The sequence below is a fragment of the Artibeus jamaicensis genome, unplaced genomic scaffold, assembly GCF_021234435.1.
Source record: "Artibeus jamaicensis isolate MK-2021 breed Jamaican fruit bat unplaced genomic scaffold, CSHL_Jam_final contig_354, whole genome shotgun sequence".
Classification (NCBI taxonomy): domain Eukaryota; kingdom Metazoa; phylum Chordata; class Mammalia; order Chiroptera; family Phyllostomidae; genus Artibeus; species Artibeus jamaicensis.
In genome coordinates this window covers 7198390-7214089 of record NW_026521803.1, presented here as the reverse complement: position 1 = coordinate 7214089, position 15700 = coordinate 7198390, and the positions used below count along the sequence as shown (strand labels likewise).

At 36.8% G+C, this 15700-nt stretch overlaps 1 protein-coding gene across 2 annotated transcripts in view; it reads left to right on the top strand.

Moving 5' to 3' along the window:
- ROCK1 (Rho associated coiled-coil containing protein kinase 1) overlaps positions 1 to 15700 on the top strand; it is a 153870-nt gene that overhangs the window by 111603 nt on the left and 26567 nt on the right. For both annotated transcript variants that reach the window (XM_037158389.2, XM_037158388.2), the window contains exons 18-22: positions 7 to 157; positions 6438 to 6598; positions 8218 to 8402; positions 11921 to 11990; positions 12666 to 12760. In XM_037158389.2, coding sequence (XP_037014284.1) covers positions 7 to 157; positions 6438 to 6598; positions 8218 to 8402; positions 11921 to 11990; positions 12666 to 12760 — 662 coding nt within the window. The remainder of the gene's footprint in view (positions 1 to 6; positions 158 to 6437; positions 6599 to 8217; positions 8403 to 11920; positions 11991 to 12665; positions 12761 to 15700) is intronic.

Below are 15700 nucleotides of genomic sequence, written 5' to 3'. Positions count from 1 at the left end.
TTACAGGAAAAGAATAATTTAGAGATAGATTTAAACTATAAGCTTAAATCATTGCAACAACGGTTAGAACAAGAGGTAAATGAACATAAAGTAACCAAAGCTCGTTTAACTGACAAACATCAATCTATTGAAGAAGCAAAGTCTGTTGCAATGTATGGTAAGTATCAGTTTTAATACTTTCTACATGATTAGTTTTTAAATAATACCTACAAAAATTTTGATTTTGATCAAAATTTCACTTTATAGTAGTACATTAAACATTACAAATAATGATCTAGGAGGAGGACATCATCTACCTTTTTTTTCTGAATGCCTTTTTATTTTTATTTTTTTTAATTCTTCCTCAAGGATACATTTATTGGTTTTAGAGAGTGGAGTGGCAGAGGAGGGGAGAGAGAAACGGAAGCCTCCAAGTGAAAAAGACATGAGTCGCTACCTCTTGTATGTGCCCCAACTTGGGATTGAACCTACAACCTAACCATGTGCCCTGTCCAGGGATAAAACCAGCAGCCTTTCAGTGCAAGGGATTATGCTCTAACAAACTGAGCCACACCAGCCAGGGCAGGATACCTTTTTTTTTTTTGTAATTCTATAATAATTATCCCTTTATTAAGAAATTTTTTCAGTTCTTTTTTTATTGTTGTTCAGTTGCAATTTTCCCACCTTTTTCCCCATTGCTCTCCCCTATCCCATCTTCCCCCACTTCCACAGTCAGTTCCCCCCATTTTCCATGCCCATGAGTCCTCTGTTCAAGTTCCTTTATTTACCCCTTCCCCTCCTTTCCCTCATTATCTGCCCCCAACCCCAGTCACTATCAATTTGTTCTTTATTTCCATGTCTCTGGTTCTATTTTGCTCATTTGTTTGTTTTGCTCATTTTTGTAAAATAACAATTTTACCTTCTAGTTTCCTCACTCCACCCCCCTATACTACCCTCTACTCCCTAGAGTAGATGGAATTGCTCTCTTTTCCAAGTTTTTCAGTTCATTTTCTTACCGATCTATCCTGGAACTTACCATCTGTTAATTCATCTGCTTTCCTTCTCTGTACCCTTATTTTTCTCATTTCCTTGTAATTCCACTGTATTAGCCCTCTAAACACAACCTTAGATCAGATCAACCAGCCACTTTCTTCATTTTATATAGTTCTTCAGATGGGTGTCAGTCTACTGCATTATCTCCTACTGCAGTTGAGCTGTCATTTTTTAAAATATATCACTCATGAGTTCCTTCTCCTATTTCTCTTCTCGAACTTCCTATGCCATTTCTTTATTACTCCATTTTTAGGTGAATGTTTCTCCTATTTTAAAAAGAAATCATGAAAGCATAGGTGTGAATTTCTTAAAATCTAGTTCTCTTACTTAATCAACCTATCCTACTTCTTTACCCATCTTCAGTACCTTCTCTGTCATCTTAGGGGAGGGCGATCCTTTTCCTGTCTTGGCTGATATGTTCTAGCTGTATTCAGGTCCAGTCTCTTCTTATCTCATTTTAACCTATTACAGTAGTTCTCCCCCACTCCATCCATTGGTTTTACTTTCTCCTGTTTCAGTTACCCGTGGTCATCTGAGGTCCAAAAATATTAAGTGGAAGATGCCAGGAATAAACAGTTCATAAGTTTTAAATTGTGTGCTGGTCTGAGTATCACAGTGAAATCTCACAATGTCCTGCTCCATTCCTCCAGGATGTGAGCCACTTTTTTTCAGTGTATTGACGCTATATATGTTCCACCTGTTAGTCTTGGTTATAAAACCCACTGTTGCAGTATCTCATTGCTTATGTTCAGGTGACCATTATTTTACTTAATAATGACCTCAAAGCACAAGAGTAGTGAAGCTAACAATTCGGATGTGCCAAGGAGAAGCCATAAAGTGCTTGTTACATACTGTTAGAAGGTCAGTAGTAGCCTAAATGCTACATTACAATTCTTATGTCATTAAGCTCCCTTAATTGCACAGGCATTTTATCATTTCATATCGTTATAAGATGGGTTAATATAGTACAATTGTATAGTACAGTTTTCAGAGAAACAAAGATCACATTCATCTAACTTTTTTTATAGTATATTGTTACAATTGTTCTATTTTATTTTTAGATATTATTGTTAATCTCTTACTGTGCCTAATTTATAAATTAAACTTTATTACAGGAGATGTATAATTTAATGTTTTTAAAAGACCACACCTACTACTGTGTGGTAAATGCTTTTGAGAGAGGTAACAATGGAAGATCAACTAGAAGGCTATAGGGCAGGGTGTCAGACTCATTTTCACCAGGGGCCACATCAGTCTCGTGGTTACCTTCAAAGGGCAGAATGTAATTTTAGGACTGTATAAATATAACTACTCCATAACAGTTAAGTGAGAGCTCGGTGCTGCCACCAGGTAGAAATAAGGTGCCAGGCCAAGTAAAACAAGGTAGAGGGATGGATTCAGCCCATGGGCCTTGTGCTTGCCACCTGTGCTATAGGGTATAGGCATTGGTGGTAGTAAAACTGAAAAGAATTGGAGATACAGAGGACAAGAATTAATGACAAATTTAATGGAAAGAGGAAAAGAAGGAATCAAGAAAGACTCAGACTTTTAATTTTAATAGCTAGATCTATGTTAATATATTTTGACATTGATATGATGAGTAGGAGTAGTTTAGGAAGGGAGGAAAATGATGGAATCTATTTAGATATGTTAACTTTGAAAAGCATGTTTGACATGTAGGTAGTAATGTCAAATAGTCAATTGTATATAATAAGTGTTAAGCCTAGAATAGAGTATCAAACCAGGGGTCATACACATGTGGCCATGTGAAGACCATGATGAAATCAGTGAAGGGAAGAATAAGGTCAGAAGAGAAGAATCATAATGGAGCCTTAAGGCAGTCTAACATTTGAAGGTCAGGTAGAAGAGAAGAAATCAACGAAAGAAAGAGCAGCCAAATGGATAACAGAAAAACTAAGAGAATATGATCTCAGAAGCTTGAAGAGTAAAACATTGGGAAAATGAGGAAGTGGTTCAGTATATTGAATTCTATTAAGGTCAGTTAAGATAGAGACAAAGATAATGTGTGTCTTATGAATTTTTTGCAAGATGGGCATCATTGGTTAGCATACCAGTAGGAGTTTAAGTGGAATGGTGGAGGTAGATGCCAAATCGGAAAGATATAAATGTGTTGCAGGTGAGGCACTGGAGACAGTTAGTGTGGATAAGTCTTTCTGAACTATGACAGTGAACAGAGATGGGCGGTAGCTAAAAAGGGATGTGAGATCAGTAGAGGATATTGAAGGAGATAATAAATTAGATTATTATGTTCATGGGAATGATTCACTTGGGAGGAGGAAATCCTTGAGGAAGGAAAGAGATGAAATACTTGAAGGAACAAAAGTCCAGAACAGAAGTGGATGGATTTACGTTTGATTAGAGATAGGAATAGGAAGTGATGATTTTTGTTTAAGTATATTTTATTGATTATGTTATTATATTACAGTTGTCCCTTGTGCCCTGCATCCTCCTCTCACCAGCATTTCCCCCCTTAGTTCATGTCTTAGTTCTTTGGCTTCTCCATTTCCCACACTATTCTTAACTTCCCCCTGTCTGTTTTCTACCTACCATTTATTCTACTTATTCTCTGTACTTTTTTCCCCTGTCTCCTCCTCCCACTCCCCAATTATAACCCTCCGTGTGATCTCCATTTCTGTGAATCTGTTCCTGTTCTAGTTGTTTGCTTAGGTTGTTTTTGTGTTTTAGGTTCAGTTGTTGATAGTCTTGCATTTTTTGTCATTTTACTGTCATAATTTTGATCTTTTTCTTAGATAAGTCCCTTTAACATTTCTGATAATAATAAGGGCTTGGTTATGATGAACTCAACCTTATCCCGGAAGCACTTTATCTGCCCTTCCATTCTAAATAATAGCTTTGCTGGATAGAGTAATCTTGGATATAGGTCCTTGCCTTTTATAACTCTGAATACTTTCCAGCCCCTTCTCACCTGTAAGGTTTCTTTTGAGAAATCATCTGACAGTCTTATGGGAACTCTTTTGTAGGTAACTGTCTCCTTTTCTCTTGCTGATCTTAAGGTTCTGTCCTTCTTTTTAATATTGGCTAATGTAGTAATGATGTGCCTTAATGTGTGCTTCCTTGGGTACAGCTTCTTTGGTGCTCTGTGTGCTTCCTGGACTTCCTGGAAGTCTGTTTCCTTTGCCAGATTGTTGAAGTTCTCCTTCATTGTTTTTTCAATTTCTTGGTCTTCCTCTTCTTCTGGCACCTCAATGATTCGGGTGTTGGAATGTTTAAAATTGTCCCCAAGGTTCCTAACCCTCTCCTCATTTTTTCAAATTCTTGTTTCTTCATTCTGTTCTGGTTGAATATTTATGTCTTCCCTCTGCTCCAAAGCATTGATTTCTTTCCCTTCACTGTTGGTTCCTTCTATATTTTTCTTTATTTCACTTTGGATAGCCTTCACTTCTTCCTCTGTTTTGCAACCATACTCAACCATTTCTGTGAGCATCCTGATTACCAGTGTTATGAACTCTACATGTGATAGGTTGGCTATCTCTTCATTGCCTAGTTCTGTTTTGGGGGTTTCATCTGTTCTTTCATTTTGGCCACATTTCCTTGTCTTAGTGTACCTGTTATGTTGTAAGAGGCAGAACCATAAGTATTAGGGCAGGGCAACCCACGTTGTGGCACTGTCTGGGGGAGGGGTCAGAAACGTAACAATGCTGCTCACTCAGCTCTGGGCTAGCTTTCAGTCACTTCCCTAGCTACCCACAAGTGGATTATGCTCTTTCAGATGCTGATTCTCAGGTGGGTGGTTTTGTTTATGTTCTTGGGCCCTGTGGGTCTCTCCAGCAAATTCTCCTGTGAGGCTGGGAGTTTCTCCTACCAGCACACCCCCTCCCAGTTTTTACAGCCAGGGGTTTTGAGGCTTTTTTTCCCCACGCTGTAACCCTGGGTTGCATGGTCTGTCTTGCTCCCCAGTTGTTCCTCTCAGTTTATCCACAAGCAAATATGGGACAGCCTATTCTACCAGCTACCAACTTGCCACATGTCCTCTCTGCCCCCAGTGCCTGTCTCTTGTCCCTCTTACCAGTCTTTGAGTGAATGTTTCTTCCTTAACTCCTTGGTTTTTGGACTTCCATACAGTTTGATTTTCTAGAAGTTCTGGTTTTTTGTTTGTAAATTTGTTGTTGTCCTTGTTCTGTTGTGCAAGGAGGCAAAGTGTGTCTACCTACGCCTCCATCTTGGCTAGAAGTAAAGAAGCGATGATTGTATTGGTGCAGCTAAGTTTGTAGGTTTAGGGGGAAAATGAGGAAATTTCTTTCTAATGTTTCCTTTTTGTCATCCAGTTCATAGAGAGTGGGAAAGCAGGCTTAATAAGTTTGCATGTTGTTGGTGCAATTTACTAATTTCAGGGTCATGCAAAAGTTATTAACCTCTCAAAAATCTTTGTTACTGTATCTCAGAAAAGGAACCTCAGTGTAGACTAATATTTTCTGGTAAAAATTAAAATAGATATTACACAGTACCACCATGGAATCTTGTTTATCTGAGTTGCATAAAGTAGAATTCCTAACTTAGCCTTTAGTCTCTTGAAACTTTTCTGGAACAATGCAAGGTATAGATTAAAAACCATAACCTATTTTTCGGCTTTTATCTGAGATACAGCCATCTTTCTCTTTAGTTACTCTCCCTGCCTTTTTTTCTAGCTATATTTCCACCTTGTGGTCTGAAAATGACACAGGTAATCCCTCAAATCATTGCAAAAGGATTTAGAAGGTTTTATTTTATTACTTTATTATGTTTTATAACTTTCTTCCTTTAGACACCTCACTATATAAATTATTCAAATAACATTAGGACTTCTATAATAAATTCCTTTATCAGAGTCCCAGGATGAAAACAAGGATATTTGGTACCAGCTTGTGTTATACACTTGTTGAAAGTAGAAAGTAATAAAGTAGTCCGGGCCAGGTAGTCATTTGATTCAAGCATTGTCCTGCTGCATCAAGAATGCTGGCTCAATCCCTGGTCAGGACACATACAAGAATCAACCAGCGAAGCCCTGGCTGGTGTAGCTCAGTGGATTGAGCACGGGCCTGCGAACCAAAAGATTGCGGTTCAATTCCCCGTCAGGACACATGCCTGGGTTGCAGGCCAGTTCCCAGCAGGGGCCAGTTCCCAGCAGGGGATACACGAGAAGCAACCATACATTGATTTAAAAAAAAAGAATCAACCAGTGAATAAATACAAAAATAAGTGGAACAACAAGTTGATCCCTCCCCTCTTTCCCTTTCCTACTCTCCCACTCTACGTCTCTCCTCCTCTTCTTTTCCCTCTCTCCCTTCCTCTCTCTCTAAAATCAACAAATGAAAATTAAGGAAAAAAGAGAAAAACAATGAAGTAATCTCTTTGTTTAAATGTATGTTTGCAACTTTTTTTTTCAGAGATGGAAAAAAAGCTAAAGGAAGAAAGAGAAGCTCGAGAGAAGGCTGAAAATAGGGTTGTTCAGATTGAGAAACAGTGTTCCATGCTAGATGTTGATCTGAAACAGTCTCAGCAGAAGCTCGAGCATTTGACTGAGAGTAAAGAGAGAATGGAGGATGAAGTAAGAAAAAGTACTGATTTTGTTCATCTTGTAAAAGAGAAATAATCACGTTATATCTGAAAAGTATTATCTATAATTTAAACAACATGGTGGAAATTTGAATGAAATAACACATATTTATACTCATAGATAGATAAATAGATCGATCTGTGTATATGTAGAGCTGCGTTCACTGCTCTATGGTCACCACTATATCATTCTCTCTTAGAACTTTTATCTTCAACGAGTTATTAAACATTCGTACTATAGGATCTGTACCATTTTGCACTGTGACAGTACAACTGTGTAGAGGTGTCCTAGTTCCTCCCCTGAAGAAACTGACCATCTGCTTTTTAAAAAAGACAAACAAAAAAGTCTATCTTTATTGTAAAGTATTCTGTAATCCCAAAAAGAGGCATTGCTGTTGGATTTCCAAAAGAAATGTTAATCTGTAGCCTTGACTGGCTTAGATTGATAGAAATCACAGGATACACATTTACAAAGCAAGAAATAAAAAGACAAAATGACATTATATTCTGTGGCTACTGTGTGTGTTTTAGAAATTACTTATAAGGTGAAAATGATTAGTCCACATATGTAAATTAGAGAAGAGAGAAAGAGAAGACCAGAATAATGAGGAGACTTCACAAAGGAGAGATGAAACGTTACCATTATTTTAAAGGTTAAGAAAGACCTCAGAAGTTAATAGTTTGAGAGTTGGAAGTCTGAGTTGGTAGAGGGAGTATTACCAGTGAAGATAATAGTGAAAGCGTGATTACTGAGTGCTTAAAAGAAAGGTAAGTGAGGAACAAAAGGGACTTGATCTGACCAGAGAATAAGAGACTTGTTGATTGGTGAAGGGAGAAACTTGGGAACCAAAGTATTAATAGTCTTTTAAACTTAAGATGGAAGATAGAGGTGAAAAAACTCTTTTAGGGAAACTCATCTGGTAGTAGTATATATAATAACCCAGAAAGAAGAGAAATTAGAGATACCTATTAGAGTCAGCTTGCAGGAAGAAAGTATATTAAAATTTTGAAAGATAATAGTCACTTAAAATTTTTGTGCCCATCTCTTATCCACCTGTTTCTGTGCAGGAATTGGCATACTGAATAATACTGGTATGGTCTTGACTTTGGTGGAACTGAACAGTCCAGAGGGAAAGATAGGCATGACATATATTTAAAAGAAGAATTGGCGAGTGCTGTAGAGGTATTATGTGTAATCACATCTAGGAGTTAAGGAAGGCCTCAAAAACTTTGGAGGGTTATAAACTAGCACAGATACTTATAAAGGAACCAGTAAATTTAAATGCCCCTTAGGAAGTTCCCCCCCACCCCAAAATGGCTTTTATACTCAATCTTCTATTTCAGAATTTCCATACAGGTTGGAGTAGAAAGAACCCAAATTGTCCCCACTGCACTAAGGTCGCCTTTCCGAAATTTGGAGGTTAATTTGACTTAATTATAGTAAATCCTAAAGTAATAAACACATAGAATAATAGAGACTTTAGAATACTGATATTCTGTCTTTATATAAGGCATGATAATGTACTTGTCATTTGATTTGTATTTTTTAAATAAATAATATGTAATAAATTTAAAGACATTTAAGATCACAATCATTTTTCTCATTCATAGGTTAAGACTCTCACCTTGCAGTTGGAGCAGGAATCAAATAAGCGACTATTGTTACAAAATGAATTGAAGACTCAGGCATTTGAGGCAGATAATTTAAAAGGTCTAGAAAAGCAGATGAAACAGGAAATAAATACTTTATTGGAAGCAAAACGATTATTAGAATTTGAGTTAGCCCAGCTTACAAAGTAAGTCTCAAAAAATAATATTTATTTTTTTTTTAATTTTTAAATGTTTTATTGATTATGCCATTACAGTTGTCCCATTTCCCCTGTCATTCCCCTCCACCCTACTCACCCATTCACCCATTCCCCCATTCCCCCCCTTTAGTTCATATCCATGTGTCACAAGTTTTTTAGATTCTATATTTCCCATACTATTCTTGTCCTCCCCCTATTTTCTACCTACTGTCTATACTACTTAGTCTCTGTACCTTCTCCCCCCTTCTCCTACTCCCACTCCCCTGTTGCTAACCCTCCATGTGATCTCCATTTCTATGCTTCTGCTCCTGATCTAGCTGTCCATTTAGTTTGCTTTTGTTTTAGGTGTGGTTGTTAATAACTGTGAGTTTGCTGTCCTTTCACTGTTCATCTTTTTTATCTTCTTTTTCTTAGAGGAGTCCCTTTAACATTTCGTATAATCAGGGCTTGGTTATGATGAACTCCTTGAATTTGATCTTATCTGAGAAGCACTTTATGTGCCCTTCCATTCTAAATGAGAGCTTTGCTGGATAGAGCAATTTTGGACGTAGGTCCTTGCCTTTCATGACTTGGAATACTTCTTTCCAGCCCCTTCTTGCCTATAAGGTCTCTTTTGAGAAATCAGCTGATAGTCTTATGGGAACTCTTTTGTAGGTAACTGTTTCCTTTTCTCTTGCTGCTTTTAAGATTCTCTCCTTATCTTTAATCTTGGCTAATGTAATTATGATGTGCCTTGGTGTGTTCCTTCTTGGGCCCAACTTCTTTGGGACTCTCTGAGCTTCCTGGATTTCCTGGAAATCTATTTCCTTTGCCAGATTGGGGAAGTTTTTGTTTATTATTTGTTCAAATATGTCTTCCACTTGTTGCTCTTCCTCTTCCTTTTCTGGTACCCCTATAATTTGGATGTTGGAATGTTTAAAGATGTCCTGGAGGTTCCTAAGCCTCCTCATTTTTTTGAATTCGTGTTTCTTCATTCTGTTCTGGTTCAATGTTTCTTTCTTCCTTCTGATCCACTCCATTGATTTGAGTCCCAGTTTCCTTCCCATCACTATTGGTTCCCTGTGCATTTCCCTTCATTTCACTTAGTGTAGCCTTCATTTTTTCATGTAATTTGCAACCAAAATCAACCAGTTCTATGATCACCTGATCACCATTGTTTTGAACTGTGCATCTGTTAGGTTGGCTATCTCTTGGTCACTTAGAAGTATTGGCTCTGGGGCTTTGAGCTGTTCTTCTTCTTGAGCCATAATGTTTTGGTGTGTTTGTGCTTGTTACGTATGAAGTGCAGAGCCTTAGCTGTTCACCAGGGCAGGGCAACCCAGTCACAGTGTTGGGATGCTATATGTGGGGGCAGGGTCAGAGAGCAGCAATGACCTTTTTTTCTCTCTCTCAAATTTCGGTCCTCTCTGCTGCTTCCCACAAGCAAATTGGGCTCTTTGGGTGCTAGTTCCCAGATGTGTGGGCTTGTGCTCCCTCCAGAACCCTGTGGGTCTCTCCAGCGAACTCTCTGTGACCCTGGGAGCCTCTCCTGGCACTTCGACCCAAGAAAGTTTTTCCAGTTGGTGCTTTTAGGCTTTATTTCCCTGCGCTGGGGCCCTGGTTTGCCCGGTCTATCTCACTGCTCGCTCCTTTGCCTGGTTTATCTGCGTGTGAATTTGTGATCGTGGTCAGCCAATCGCCTTGTGCCCTCACTGGGTCTGCCCACTGCCACCCCACGCCTGGGATCTGCCAGCCACCACTGCGTGCCTGGGTTGGTCTGGCAGCATTTTCCTGCGCGACCTCCCTCTGCCAGCCACTGACTTCGCCCCTCTTACTGGTCTGGATGAATGGTTCATTGTTGTCAGACTTTGGTACAGTTTAATTTTCTCTCTGTTTTGGTTGTGTTCTGGTTTTTAAATATTTGTTGTTCATAAACTTGGTTGTGCGAGGAGGTACAGTGTTTCCACCTATGCCACCATCTTGGCCAGAAGTCTATTTATTTCTTTTTGTACTCAGCATGCTGTGTGTTTGATATGTTACATAGATACATACTTAGAATTTATTGAAAAGAAGACTTAAACATTTAAAAAAATAATTTACTTACAATGAAAGTTTACAAGAGAATTCAGGCTTTAGAAGGACAAGCTTAGTAAATAAAAATTCAGGTATTTAAAGGAAGAAAAGAAGATATTATTAACAAGGCTGCTTCTTTGCGTTAAGTCTGTTTATGGGAGAAAAACCACAATATTCTCATGATTTTTATGTTCACAAAATTCGTCTTTTTTTCACATTTGAGTTACAAACATCAGGGATAAACTTTTTCTTAAGGATTCCATACCTTATAGGAAACATTCAAGGTTTACTTTAGAGACTAGAATTAGACATGACCCTGTATTTGTTTGTTTAGCTTTTTTCCTTTGGTTCATATCAGAATGCAAAGTGCCTTTTTCTCCCTTTATTCTGAAATCGGATGTGCCTGCTTACTTGAAATGGAGACAAAGCAAGGTGTCAGCAATTGCTTTTGAAACTTGTATAAGGACATGCTTTAGAAATTTAGCATCATAAATGGATATATCCTATACCCAGTCATGTGTGTTTATTTACTCCAAATTTATGTTACAGTATCTTCATTTGCCAGCTAAATGTATAACAATGATTCTTGGATAAAATGTCAGTTTTGATTTTGTTGGATTTATATTGGTGAGATTCTTTTCCCCTTTTAGAGCCACTGTTCTCATCAAGTAATGTCTTATACTTTTCTTCTTCCAAAATAACTTTAACTCAGTATTCATTGAACTTTGACTGTGTAATTTCTGTCAACCATATGTGCCTTATTAGATGCTCTGAATACAAAGGTATTAATATTTAATATAAAAATGTAGCAGCAGAAGATGGAATTGTTCATCTTTGAAAAGCTGAGTCTGTGGATCACACTGTGTCTGTCTTTTTGAGTCGGTTCCTCTCTATTTGAATTGTGTTTTAGACATGTAGTTAGTTGTCACTTTCTTTTCCTCTCTTTCTTTTCCTTTCCTGATTATTCATTTCCACCACCCCACCCCTGCCTGGTTTTTAATTGGCCAAAATATATAGTACTGACTTATTTTTATTACATATTAAATATTTTAATGTCCTTTGCTTTTAATGGTTTACTTACTACGTAAGACTTTTTAAATGTACCCCTAAGAATGCTTTTCTCTACAAAAATTTCCCAGACTCATTTTTATTTTTGTACCTAGCATTTATCCACAATTAATATTCTTTTGAAAGTGACCTTCGTTAGAAAAGGGTTCCCTCTGCTTTGCTTGCATAGTATCATTTTATAAGGAGCAAAATGGAACCAGACAGTATGGCCTAACCAAATAAAGTGATACTAACCAAGTGAAGTAATACTTCATAGTAAAGTAGGATTTTTCTAAACAAAGGTCATTTTAGTAAACCTTTATTTTAGCACTTTTAGCAAACAAAAAATGATATAAAGTCTGCTATAAATAAGAGCATGTGTTTATTCTTTTCTCTTTTATATGAAGACAATATAGAGGAAATGAAGGACAGATGCGGGAACTACAAGATCAGCTTGAAGCTGAGCAGTATTTCTCGGTGAGAATCATTTTAACATGTAGACTGTTTCAAGACCTGACTTAAAATAAAGTTTAGATGATTAGTGTGAATGCTAATTCTTTTTTAAATGACTGTGTGAAGTAGTTTTTTCCCTTTTTATATCTCCATTTCCTTTTTATTTCTGAATGTGAGTTTGTGGTTTTTTAATTTGTAAAGAAATGACCATTTCTGTGCAAATAATTTTCAGAATTGCCGTTCAAACTCTAGAGCTACATATGAGACTTTGTTAAGGGTTCTGCCTGCCTGGTAGCAAGTACAGGTTGTTTACAGCACCAGAATTACCATGTGTGATTCATGAATGCATATTACAGTAGCCTATATACATACATTTGTTCCAGAGTTTTCTCCTCTTTGACTTTTTATGCATTTTATGCATCTGTTTTGCTTTTTCTCCATAAAAATCACTCTGACTCTTAGTTGTTGCAGGCTAAGTTATTTTTACTACTACCGTTGATGAGCATTTATAGCTTTGAGGCTTTATTGAAGCCTCTGAAGTTTTTGTTTCTTTTGGTTGCTAAGCTTGTGCTCTACTGTTTAAATACTTGGAAGTGAAATTGTTGAATCATATATTAATTATTTAACTTTATAAGAACCTACCAACTGTTTTTTAATTCACTGTAAACACTCATTTTTTTCCTATCACTTGTTTTGCAGACACTCTACAAAACCCAAGTAAAGGAACTTAAGGAAGAAATTGAAGAAAAAAACAGAGAAAATTTAAAGAAAATACAGGAACTACAAAATGAGAAGTATGTTCACTTTACTTTAGAACAAGAATCAATGTTTACAGCAAAACATTCTTTAAGTTTAAAGATAGTAGCTCTGCCATTATTCTGATGGCAATGATAAAGCTATAGCAAGCAATCATGTGGGATTAATTCAAAACAAATCAAACTACTTTAGGCTAAAGTTTATAGTGAAGAAATAATTTACTACATTAACACTGTAGCAGTTATACAAAGATTCGATAAACTGACAGTAAATTGTTTCCAAGGGCTTCTTAATTTTCAAACATCTATTTGTGTATAAATAGTTCATGCTGTATTTGCAAGTCTTTTTATGTTAGGTAAAGGTGTTTAATGTCTTCCTCATTTGTGCTTTGCATGTGTGCTAAGGGCCTTAGAAAGATCTCCTAAAGCTACTTAAGTGTAACAAATTCTCATAGGTATTGTCAAAGCAGACACTAGAACAGTCTGACATTGTTACATTCTCTTTCATGTAACCACCTTTAAAAGAAATTTTAAAAATTTAACTTTTATTGTTAAAAGTTAAAATAACTTTTAACATAAATAACATAAAATAATAAAACATATATAGTTATATGAGTTATATGACAAATATCATTATAACTACCACCCATGGAAGAGATGGAACTTTATTTCCACTGCAGAATTCCACTATACCCCCTCTCTAGTTATACCATTTTCCCTCCCCACCACAAGAGTGATTATTATCCTGACACTTATTTGTTGAAAGAATTGGATCATTCGTTCCATATAGTTTTTCTCGGTTGTGATTTTGTTGATTCTTTTTTTATAGTTAATTAAGTAGTTTTATCCTCCTTTTTGTGTTTCCTGCAAATCGGGAGTAAAATCTATAGCTGCGCTGTCCAGTATGGTAGCCACTAGTTACATGTAACCATTTAAATTTAAACTTAAATCCATTTAAATAAAATTAAAACTTTAGTTCATCCGATGTACTAGTTACATTTCAGGTGCTTAATAGTTACATGTAGTTAGTGTCTGCCATATTGGATAGCATAGGTGTAGAACATGCCATCACTGTAGAAAATTTAATTGGAAATCCCTAATCTGGAGGCTTAATCAGATTCAGATCTGATTTTTAGAGGGGACAAGACTGCTTGGTATATAACTTGGTAATGTCTGGTTTCCTGTTTGTGTTGTTAGCAACTATTGACCCTCATTCTTAGATCCTTAATACAGTAGCTGGGGTCTGAAAGAAGTACAAAGTTATGTTTCCTGGTTAGTCTCTCTAACAGTGATAGGACTCCTGTTGTATAGTCAGTGCCCTGTCATTCATATTGTATTTACAGTATAATATGTAATTGTAGGTTTTGGGCATTCAGGGTGATGGAGAACCCAATGTACTATGGACTGTCTTGTTTTAGAGGATTGACATGTTTGCTTTTGTTTGCTCTATGTAAGAGAAAATATATATATTTTAAAGATTTTATTTGTTTGTTTTTAGAGAGACGGGTAGAGAGGGAAACATCGATTAGTCACTTTGCCCATGTTCCCAAATGGAGACCTGGCCCACAATCCAGGCATGTGCCCTGACTAGGAATCAAACTTGTGACCTCTCTGTTTGGGGGTGATGCCCAACTCACTGAGTCACACCACTCAGGGCAAAAGAAATATATTGATCATTACTATTGTGCTGAGTACTCTACTTCATGCCAGTGATATAATTATTAGTAAGTTATGGTTCTTACTTTCAAGTGCTTCAGAATCTAGGCCAGAGACAGATAAAATTAATGTAGATGACTGTGACAAAGTGCTCTTGGTACATATCAAAGGGATATACCTCATCTTACCATGTGGGATTCAGAGAACACTTCTCAGGTGACAATGAAGAAAAAGAGGAATTTACCAGGGAATGGGATACGGGGAAAGGAGGAATATAGGCAAAAGCGAACCTGTGATTTGAACAACAAACAGCAAATAGCTTAGTTTGCAGGTAGGGAAACAGTTGGTGACAGGTAATACTGGAGAGATAAATGAGTCAGATTACAAAGAGCATGTGTATCAAGCTAAAGAGTTTCAAATTATCCAACACTGAAGAGTGGGAAGTTTTGTTTTTGTTCTCTATTGCATATCCACATCATATAGATCACTCCCTACTTGTTCTTATCTAGCCTCATAACTTTAAATAACGCTAGTGTACTAGTATACTCTCCCCTGAATTCCAGACTTGTATATTCAGCTATTTTATATCTCTCTTGAGTGTTTTTATATGCATCTCATATGTAACATGTCCAGAAAAAAATTCCTTACTTCCTCACATTGCCAAACTGCCCCTTCCTGTCTTTTTCAATTACAGTATATTAGCAATTCTATTATTTCCAGTTATTTCATTCAAAAACTTGAAGTCATCCTAAACTCTTCTTCTTTTCTCATTTTCTACATGCAATCCATCAATAACTCCTCCTAACTATAAATAAAAAATATGCCCAGGATCTGATCAGTTTATTAGTACCATTACCAGTCTCATCCAAAATATCATTTTCAATCTTGATTATTTCAGTACTTTCCTACCTGGTGTTTCCTTGATTCTACCATCGTGCCACAGAAAGTGCTCAGAAATTTTGTTTGAATCAGAGGATAGATGTACAACTTTCCCACTCTGATATCCTTCCCATGTCTCATTTAAGTATGCTCAAATTTCTGTCTTTAAAAACGTCTTTTTAACAGCAGCCAAAAATTTTAAATGAGGGCATTCAGAATAAAATCCAAAGTCCCCATATTGTTTTAGAGAGCCTTATGTGTGTTCATCTCCCTGCTACCTCTTGCCTCCTCTCATGTCTCTCCCAACTTTCCCCCATCTCTTACTCTGCTCATATTAGCTACCTTCAGACCAACCTCAGGGCTTTTGTTATATAATAGTTTCCTCTGCCTAACACTGTTCCCAGAGATCTACATGGCTTATTCTCTTATTTCATATCTGTTCTC